The sequence below is a fragment of the Lynx rufus genome, unplaced genomic scaffold (genome assembly GCF_022079265.1).
Source record: "Lynx rufus isolate CCGP_SWC_20201006 ecotype Redwood Valley unplaced genomic scaffold, mLynRuf1.p SCAF_3, whole genome shotgun sequence".
Classification (NCBI taxonomy): domain Eukaryota; kingdom Metazoa; phylum Chordata; class Mammalia; order Carnivora; family Felidae; genus Lynx; species Lynx rufus.
Window position 1 is genome coordinate 151,017,020 of NW_025814845.1, and position 10,263 is coordinate 151,027,282.

Here is a 10,263-nt window from a genome sequence, read left to right on the forward strand (position 1 = left end):
ACAACACAGGCTAGAAACCCTATTCCTCTTCCTCCTAGTTCCTGTAGAAAAACAGTTTACGATGCAGTGAAGCTCTGTCTATGCCCTGCCTACTTCCACTGTGGTAAGCCATCTTAAATCAAGTACATCTTCAATCCATGTTGTGTAGTTTAACCACCACCCCCCCCCCCAACTATTCTCAGTTAGGGACCTTGATGAACTTCTCCGAAATGACTATGAAGAGATCCCTCTGGGTTGGAAAAGAGAAGCTCTGAGTGCAGCTTTTGAGAGGGAAGTCAGGGTTTCTTGTTGCTGGACCAGCCTTGAGGAGTCGGAGAAGAGGCAGCTGGCAGGCCTGGGCAGGTCTCCTGGCTCTCCAGTGTGTACCTCACCCATGGCCAACAGGGTTTGCTCATTTGCTTTTCACATTTCCTTGAACTTCAGGCACCCTTTGGATGAGGAAAGGTCCAGTGGAACTTCAAGAGATCAGACTGGAGAGGGTACAAAGACAGAGGGAGACACAGCAGCTGGTTAGAAGCCCTTCTCTCTGGCCTGGGGCTCTGTTGAGTGTAGGGGAGCTGGAAGCTGACCCTGGGGAGCACAGGGACCAGGGAGCAAAGGCACAAAGGCAAGAGATGCATCTTCAGTCTCTGCTCTGCCACTGGCATGCTGCAGCCTCACCAGGGAAAGGGCTTAATAATAGAACTTGGTGGGGCACCTGCATGGTTCAGCTGGTTAAGTGACCCATTCTTGGTTTCAGCTCAGGTCATGATCTCATGGTTCATGAGATCAAACCCCGTGTTGGGCTCTGTGCTGATAGTGTGGAGTCTGCTTGGGAGTCTGTCTCCCTCTCTCTCTGCCCCTCCCCTGCTGGTGCTTTCTCTCTCTCTCTTTCTAAATAAACAAACAAACATTTAAAAAAATAATACAACTTGGGCAGCCTGCTTTGCAGAGTGTTTGTGAGGTGGCCCAAATGAGTCAGCAAGTGACCTTTACAAACACTGTCAATCAAGGACAGATAAATTAGTGTGAGCAAAGATGATGGTGGTGATGATAATTTCAACCCCCAGCCTGGTGTGAGGGACAAAGAGCACCAGCAAAACACACACACAAAACCACTGCAGAGATGAAAGCTGGTGGCTGTGGCTTCACCAGCCCAGGGCTATGCTTGGTCCAGGGGCAGAGCTCTGGTGCCAGAGCTGTGGGTCAGAGCAGGGAATGTGTACCTGATACCCCCACCTTCTCCTTCTCCTAGAGTAACCAAAATTCATAGATTTGGAAGCGATTAAGGAAAACCTGAGGGGAAAGTTTTGAAGGCCCAGCCCAATTAATTTCATTTAAAATGTCATCCATTTATTGTAACATTTCACAATTCTTTAAAGTATAGGAGGTGATTTCACAAATACTATATCAGTAATCCTGATTTTATCCCCATTTTACAGATGAAGAAATCGAGGCTGAGATCAAGTAAATGAATTCTCATGACACAGCTAGTAAGTTGCAGCAATTTACGCTCGGGGTTTCCGACTTTTAGGTTCTGTGTTTCTGGAAACCCAAGTTCAAGGAATTACAGAGCTAAAGAAAGACATGGGAAAGAGGGCAGAGAAAGGGAAAAGGGGAGGGGGGAGGAGAGGAGTAAGAAGGGGAAGAAGGGAGGAAGGGAAGCACAGAAGTAGTAAAGGAAAAAGAAAAGGAAAGAAATAAAGCAAAAGTCTTTTGAGTGAGCAGAGAGCACAGTTCACGCAATACACACAGGAAAAGGAACACTTGGCGTCTGTGTCCCGACAGGTCTGCTGCGTGGTACTCGCACAGTGTCCACTGTGTCCCTGAGTCGTCACATACAGACTGCTGGTGGAACTCTCCGCTCTTCGATTTCTGCTGAAACCCCCATCCCATCCCGTTGTCTCTGCTGGAGGCTCCTTGGTTTGTTTGCTTGCAGATTCACTGAGCGGAGCCTCTACGGATGAGCCTCAGCCTCTGGACCAACAACTGGCCTCGCCTTGCCCCCTCCGCCCCCCACCGCGGGCCAGAGCAGGTGTCGGGGATGCCTGGCGGATATAGGGCGCCCGCCTTGGCTCTCCGGCTCAGCCCTCCGAGCCCTGGGCTTTGGCGATGCTTGAGGTCTACCCGGAGTTCTGGAGGACCGAAGGTCGCAGTGACCAGAAAGGCAGAGGGGTCACAGGGACCTGCATCCCTTAGCACCGCCTGCCCCAGGGCACCTTCCCATAAAGTTACCCAGGTGAATCAATACGTGCGTACAAATTAAGATGTGAAGGTATGGAGCGAACAAAAGAGCTCAGGTTCCCGTGAGCAGATAGCTCACACGCGGAGGGCGGCGCCCGTGCTAGCCATGCGGCAGTTAATGCCCAGGTTCTGGGGAACTTGGTCTCCCGCGCTCCCTCCAGACAAAATGCAAGAAATTAAACGACTGGAAACAACAATCACAACTTGTATCTCTCTGTGCCCGCCCTTACTGTTTTCTCCAATTTTGCCAAAGGTATCAGGAATCCAATTTGACCGTTCTGCGCTACCTGGGGCCCGCGCCTCTTCCTAACCTGGTGCCTGGGCGCTGCCCCACTGCGTGCGCGCTCAGCTCCAGCTGGCAGCGCGCCAGAGGCTGGGGGGCGGGAGTGGGAACGCCCTCGGCCGGCAAGGGGGCGCTGTCCACTAGAGGCCGCTGACCCGGCGGAGCACAGTCTGCTCCCAGCAGCGGCGGTGGGCTTACAAAGGGTGGAAGCCGAATTCTTCCAGAGTCCACGACTGCAGCTCAAGTACCCCAGATGAGATCTCTTCTCCTTACCCCCTTTCCCCAACGAGCTGCCCTCCCCGGGCCTGGCGCTGCCCTAGCTCCCCACGGCTCTTAGAGTATTCTGGCCTGGGGATTTTTTCTTGAGGAATTTCTGGCAGAGGGGTCCAACACGGGAAATGACCTAGGCTTCCCGGGGTAGGGAAGTCCGCCTAGACCGTGGACACATTCTCTCCGCACCCCGCCTTCTCCCCCGCTCCCTGCTCTGCCTCTGGCGCCAGCCAGCCCCGGCGCTCCACCTTGGGTTCCAGTATGCTCTCCCAGCTGCTGGTCACCCACTTTCCAGCCAGCACCGCGCCCTGCTCCCTTTGCTGACCACACTGGCCGTGAGAGTAGCTGGTGGAGCACATGGGCCTAGCTTGCTGCTCCTGGATTCTGCCCAAAAAGGAGAGGCCCGTTCTGGGATAAAAATTATCCTGGGCTCTATAGGTTAAAACCGAGACTTAAACACGGAGAAGTTGCATTTCTCTATCCACTTGCCTTGGGGTTCGTGGGGCCCGTCCAGGAGCACGCGTTGCACATAAGGCACCTGTGAATTCAGTGCTCACTAGGACATTGAATTTGGTCCTAGAATTTACAGGGCTTTACGTCTAGAGTTATATTAACATCAAGCATCATGTAAAACTTAACTTTTCACATATATTATCTCACCAAATCTTCATAACAATCCTGTTAGTTCAAGTCTTATCATCGTCCTCATTTTAGATTTAGGAAAAAAGGCCTAGAGAGATACCTGACTTGCCCAGAGTCACACATTAAGTGATCAAATACTGAATACAGGTCCTGACTCAGACCTCAAGGTCCTCCCACTGTCCTCCCACGACAATGCTACCTCCTTTCAGGGTCACCTCTGCTAAGCCCTGAACAGGGATAGGGCTCTGTAAATATTTGTAGATTGAATTCCAGGATCTGATCAAGCTTTATGATTGCCGCATTTTATACAGTAGGGTGTGTCTAAGCCTTATTTACTCACTCACTTATTCATTCACTTATTCAGCGGTTCCTGAGTGCCTACTGTGTGCGGGAGCTGAAGTAAGAGCCAGCAGGATGGCCCTGCCCACACGAAGCTGGGTATCGAAAGAGCTGTCCTCTGGGGTAGGGGGCAGGCATCTGGCATCTTGGAGAGACTGCCAAGCTCCCACACTTCAACCCTCGGAGTTGAGCTCAAGCCCAGAACCAGTGGCCTATCTCTGGGGTGTCAAGAGACCAGGACTACCATTCTAAGGAGCAGGACGGAGAAAAGAGAAAATACAACCAGAAGAAAATTCCCTGAGGGAAGAGCTAGAGAGGAGGGGGCTGGAGACCTTGCGGACATTGGAAACAAGGGTGTTGTGAGACTAAGGGTGTTAAAGAAGAGACCTTAGTGGCGGAGTGAATAAAGGGGAACTGAGAACGCAGACAAGCCCTCAGGACAGCCAGGGAGTCTCGGGGTGTCGAGGAGGTCCTTGATGAGCGCTGCACAGAATCCCATGCAGAGTGCAGACCCAACCCTTGCAGGTTCTGGCCGCCAAAGTTGGCTGGGGGCGAGGCTGGTGAAGCCTGGGTCGTTTTAGAACAAGAGTAGAAATGTTCTCTCAAGAACAGTTCACGGGCTGCTCTGGGAGGATTCATGGTCAATGTCTCTCGCGCCTGGCCCTGACCAGCGAAACCTGTTTGGCTTCGGTTCTTCATGGGATTCCAGGCGCCAGAGGAGTTGGTGGAGCCTGGCTCCGGGAGGCCATCGAGAGTCGGGACAAGGGGCTGGAGTCTGGCTCCCGGTCCGGGGCGAGGTGACTGCGGGGGGCGCCAGCCTCCCGGCTCTGCGACACCTGCACCCGGAGCGGGCGGGACGAGAGGCGTTCCTGGGGGCATCCAGGCAAGGATTCCCAGGAGGGACTCTGGAGGCAGAGGGGCGGGCCGGGGAGGGCGCCGGGAAGTGGCCCTCCCTCCCATCTCCCCCTCCTGGCAGGTCGGAGCGGGGACGCGGTGGCCCTGGACGCTGGGAGTGGGCCCGCGCCGAGACGGAGGGAGGGGCCGCGCCGCCTTCGAGAGTCATTGGAGGACGCGACCGCCCGAAGCTGATAAATAAGGGGACGGGCCGCGGCTGCCAGCCAAGTTGGACGCCCGACCCGTGCGAGGGCCAGGTCAGCGCCTGCCCGGCGAGGCGAAACGAGGGGACCCCCCGTGCGGCCATGGCCTCGCTGTTGGGAGCTTACCCGTGGCCCGAGGGGCTCGAGTGCCCGGCCCTGGAAGCCGAGCTGTCGGATGGGCTGTCTCCACCGGCCGCCCCCCGCCCTCCGGGGGACAAGGGCTCGGAGAGCCGCATCCGGAGGCCCATGAACGCCTTCATGGTGTGGGCCAAGGACGAGAGGAAACGTCTGGCCGTGCAGAACCCGGACCTGCATAACGCCGAGCTCAGCAAGATGCTGGGTGAGTAAGCAAGCCGGCGGGCGGGGCGCCCCGAGAGGTCGGCAGGCTTGGGGGCTCGGGCGGGGGAGGGCCGGGGGCTCGCGGCTGCGGGCAGGGCGGGGGGCCCTCGAGCTTGCGGAGCGTGGGTAGGAGCCCGCGAGTGGGTATGCGCGGGGAGCGCGGGCGCTGTCTGTGCGGGCGAGGTTGGGCATCTGTGCGAGCGTGGGTGTGCGCTCAGTGCCCGGGATTCAGAGCAGGGACACCTCGACGAGGCCCAAAGTGAAACCGCGCGGCCCACTAGGGTGGGCCAGGAAGCCCACTGGCGGTAACAGGAGCAGAATTTGGGGTCCCAGGGAATAGCGGAGACCCGCGCGCACGGACGGGTTGGAACCGAAACGCAGAGGAGGCCGGGTGGAACCGGTGTTTGCTGGGAATGCCGAAGCGGGAAACCCACCATCCCCTTCACTTTACCACTGGCACAATCACGGAAGGTGGTTGTAACTATTATTAACGAATATTCGTGAAGAGAGAGCTTGTGGGAACGCAGCCCTTCTTTAACTTAATTTTTAAACCAAGAGCGAAAAGTACGCAGAGACTCGATTCGATCATGTATTTCTCAATCGCAGGAGCGTAGATAATTTGATTGGGATGCTCAGGGCCGCCAGCGAGGTCTGTCCCGGGGCCCGCCAATTTCCCAGGGCTGCTGCGCAGTCCCAGCAGGGGCAGTCGGACTGGGGACAGGGACACGCCAGACCAGGGGAGCCCAGAGAAAGGATGTTAGGTCACATCCGAAAAACCCGAGTTCCAGTCGGGTTTCGTCAGGGCTTCTTCTCTCCCACGTCTGGAGCTGAGCACTTTCAGCGCCGCTCTGCTGCTCTACTCCTAACCTTTTTGCCTTTCGATTTATTTTTATTCATTTTAAGTGGTGGAAACCTTTCAAAGCATTTCATAGGCACAGTGGGCGCCAGGACCTGAGAGAAGGGACAGTAGGGGTCACCGTAGGCTGCCCTGACCCTCCCCAACCCCACCCTGCCCAGAACTGAGCCTTTTTTTCCTTTTCCCTCTAGAGCTCAGAACTGTGGCGGTGAGGGCTGACACCCATCTTCCTGCTGGCTAAACCTGCTGGTCCGCAGAGAGGGTCCCTCCTGCAGTCCAGACGTCCATTCAAAGCAGCTGGTTTCAAAAAGCCTGCTACCCATGGCCCAGCCCCCTGGCTAGATGTGTTTAGGACACACTGGTGGGTCAGTGTCTCCATGAGCCACTTTCTTCATAAAAATATTTAAAATTATATTTCATGCTCCGGTGGCATAAAGACAAACATATTAATACACACAACAGTAAAGTATTTATCTAAAAGTTCATTTGTTTCTTCAGATTTCTTTTTTTAAGTTTATTTATTTATTTTAAGAGAGAGAGAGACACACACAGTGCGAGTGGGGGAGGGGCAGAGAAAGAGGGAGACAGAGAGAGTCCCAAGCAGGTTCCCCACTGTCAGCGCAGAGACAGATACTGGGCTTGACCTCCAGAACTGATACTGAACTCGAACTCAGGAACCATGAGACCATGACCTGAGCTGAAATCAGGGGTCCGACACTTAACCGATCGAGCCACCCAGGCACCCCTTTTTCTCCAGGTTTCTAAAGAAATGAAAACACTTTTTTTTGTGGACCTCTCCACATTTTTTCAGTGGGCCCAGGCACTGTGCCTCTTGCTGAAGTGAAGCTCTTGTGACCACGACAGAGTGAGGTTTCTGTTGCGGCCCAGGCCAGAGGTGGGAGAGGAACTCAGGCTGGGGAACCTTCTGCGACCCAGGCTGCCTGCTCCCAGGGAAAGGGCAGGCAGAAAGACCTGCCTGACAAATGCCTCTAGCGAGCTGGTGCCTGTTGGCAATTTGCATTTAGACTTCCAGAGGTTATAGTTCATTTTGCAGGAAAGACACTGATTCCTTCCTGCTTAACCACACAGCCCCTGGCCCTGGGCAAGAGGAACCAACATATTTTTAAAATGCAGACTTTCTACACTTGTTAATAAGGGGGTGGCAGGATGATCTACTTCTACTCTATGATCTTGCCCAGCCCTTTCCTTTCTGACCTAGGAAAGAGTCCCAACTCTTTTGACTGTAAGTTTTCCCATCTTCAACATTAAAAATGTCACCCAGTAGCACCCATTTTCAGTATACTATGAATGGGAAGGAACATAAAGACAGTTTTACATTTAGTGGTATTTACAGTGAATATTTTATTAATACTATGACATCCATGTATACTTAGAAACTAGAGTCCCATTTTATAGTCAGTCCACAGACAGGGTGTGGGGTGTGCCTGGATCTTGGGCCTCTTGCAACAACTTTGCAGTCTCAGCCACAGGCTGTGAACTGCTGACCAACCCCAAATCCAGAGTTCCTCACACTTTTCAAGTTGCCCTTTTAAGTGACAGCTAATTATATTAATTGATGACTCTGTCACAACAGTTATAAACTTTCATCCCAGTGGTAGAGTGCCTTTAACAATTGTCATCCTCCAGTGCCTTTGAGGGCCAGGCATCCAGAGTCAGCCAGTGTGGGTACCCAGGCAGCAGTTACACACACCTCTGCACTGGGCCCTGTGCAGAGGGCTTGGGGCAGGACATGTGGCCCCTTTCCTTACAGGGCTTGGGGATGGGGATGCTTACCCTCTGGACCAGTAGGTCTCAAACTTTAGGATACATCAGAGTCATGTGGGGAACTTTTAAATTTGCAGAATCCCAAGTCCGCCCTAGGAGGTAACAATCTAAGGGGTCCAGAAATGACTTTCAGAAAACCAGCAGCCAGAGGGATATGCAATGAATATAGACAGATGAGAGAGGTGCTAAAGCAATTTACAAAAAGATACAAAAGAGAATAAGGATGAATAGAAAATACAAGTGAAACCACCATTTTAGCATCCGTGGGATACAAGCATGGGATGCTTCTTAGAGAGTTTTGCATTGGATAGTATCACAGTACATTTTATAGTGTGAAAAATAGAGTCCCAGGGAAGTTAAAGAATTTGCTTCTGCAAAGAGAATCAAAGACTGAGCAGCTGCCCCCTGCCATAGTGCAAGGGTACTAAGTAGGTGGCAGGAGGCCTTGACATGAGTGTGTGCTGGCACACCTGTGTGCCTGTGCATGCATGTGTATGTGTGTGTGTGTGTGTGCCTGTGCATACAGGTGTGTGCATGCACTGTGTGTGTGTGTGCATACAGGGGGGTGCATGTGCCTGTGCATGCATGTATATGTGCATGTTGCAGGTAGATGCTAGCATTCTGGCCATGGTCTTTATATGGCAGAGTCATAACTGACCTTCAGATATGAGGGATAATGGTCTGTTACCCTAAGTGGGATCCTGTAATTTACTTACATATGTGAAACGATTGACTGAGCCTGAGTTCCTTCACAAGAAGACCTGTGAAATTTATGCCATAAATAAATATAGCATTATTTCCTGAGAGGCAGCAATAATCAGCAAAGACAGAGAGTTTTCATTAAAATGCACAAATGATTTGTGGACTTGGTCCACGAAGGGTAAAAAAGAGCCCAAATCAATATAGTCGTTATATATTTTTATCCTGTGTCTGACCCCGGGGTCTGACACCGTGAATCCCACATCGCGCACATTTATAGGAGAGGTGATGTGTTGGCGGCCGCTGTTGACTTGAGTGGTTTTGTAGGATGCAAGCGGGAGGGATTGGCTTGGCCTCACAGTGCTAGGGTGCTAGGAAGGGGGTAGGAGGGGCGCGGTGTCTTCTGTGTCCTTTGTGGAGTGGGGGAACCCGCCGGTGGGATGAGGGCCGGAGGCTGAGGGCATGTGTCAGTGTGGATGCTGGGAGGCACGAGTGCCTGGGACAAGGGCACCGGCCTCCCCAAGCCGCACGGATGCTGAAAGTGGCCTTCTCTGACCTATGTGAGCAGGAAAGTCGTGGAAGGCGCTGACGCTGTCCCAGAAGAGGCCCTACGTGGACGAGGCGGAGCGGCTGCGCCTGCAGCACATGCAGGACTACCCCAACTACAAGTACCGCCCTCGCAGGAAGAAGCAGGCCAAGCGCCTCTGCAAGCGCGTGGACGCAGGCTTCCTCCTGAGCTCCCTCTCCCGAGACCAGAACGCTCTGCCCGAGAAGCGGGGCGGCGGCCGGGGGGCGCTAGGAGAGAAGGAGGACAGCGGTGAGTACTCCGCGGGCTCCGCCCTGCCCAGCCTGCGGGGCTGCTACCACGAAGGGCCGGCTGGCGGCGGCGGCACCCCGGGCAGCGTGGACACCTACCCCTACGGGCTGCCCACGCCCCCGGAAATGTCGCCCCTGGACGTGCTGGAGCCGGAGCAGACCTTCTTCTCCTCTCCCTGCCAGGAGGAGCATGCGCACTCCCGCCGCATCCCCCACCTGCCGGGGCCCCCTTACTCACCGGAGTACGCCCCCAACCCCCTCCACTGCGGTCACCCCCTGGGCTCCCTGGCCCTTGGCCAGTCCCCAGGCGCCTCTATGATGTCCACTGTACCCGCCTGTCCCCCGTCTCCTGCCTATTACTCCCCTACCACCTACCACCCTCTCCACTCCAACCTCCACGCCCACCTGGGCCAGCTCTCCCCTCCTCCCGAGCACCCCGGTTTTGATGCCCTGGATCAGCTGAGCCAGGTGGAACTCCTGGGGGACATGGATCGCAATGAGTTCGACCAGTACTTGAACACTCCTGGCCACCCAGACTCTGCTGCGGGGGCTGTGGCTCTCAATGGGCATGCCCCGGTCTCCCAGGTGACATCGACAGGCCCCACAGAGACCAGCCTTATCTCCGTACTGGCTGATGCCACGGCCACGTACTACAACAGCTACAGCGTGTCATAGAGTCCGGGGCAGCCAGCCCAGCCCTGCCTCGCCGCAGCCCTCTCCTTCCCGCGCACTGAGCAGAGCCGATGGCGCCGCGCTAGCAGCTTTCCTCCAGCCGCACCGGGTGTGCAGGTCTGACCTGTCCTCGGGGCAGAACGGGGCTCTGCGGATATGAGCGCCCCTTCACTCCCGGCAGCCTGCATTTTGAGGGTATTCCTTCAAATGGGTTCTCATTGACTGCACCCGGGGAATAAGGC

At 54.7% G+C, this 10,263-nt stretch overlaps 1 protein-coding gene across 1 annotated transcript; it reads left to right on the plus strand.

Moving 5' to 3' along the window:
• The first annotated feature begins 4,956 nt into the window (after positions 1–4,956).
• Positions 4,957–10,024, plus strand: SOX7 (SRY-box transcription factor 7). The gene is made up of 2 exons (XM_047090859.1): positions 4,957–5,194; positions 9,102–10,024. Exons 1-2 carry the CDS (start codon positions 4,957–4,959, stop codon positions 10,022–10,024), a joined length of 1,161 nt encoding a protein of 386 aa, XP_046946815.1.
• Positions 10,025–10,263: the final 239 nt, after the last annotated feature.

What these genes read in the sequence shown, in the direction of transcription:
- SOX7 (XM_047090859.1), top strand. Translation starts at nt 4,957, where the DNA reads ATGGCCTCGCTGTTGGGAGCTTACCCGTGGCCCGAGGGGCTCGAGTGC. An exon ending in CGAGCTCAGCAAGATGCTGG is followed by an intron (nt 5,195 to 9,101) that starts GTGAGTAAGCAA and finishes CTATGTGAGCAG; the next exon opens with GAAAGTCGTGGAAGGCGCTG.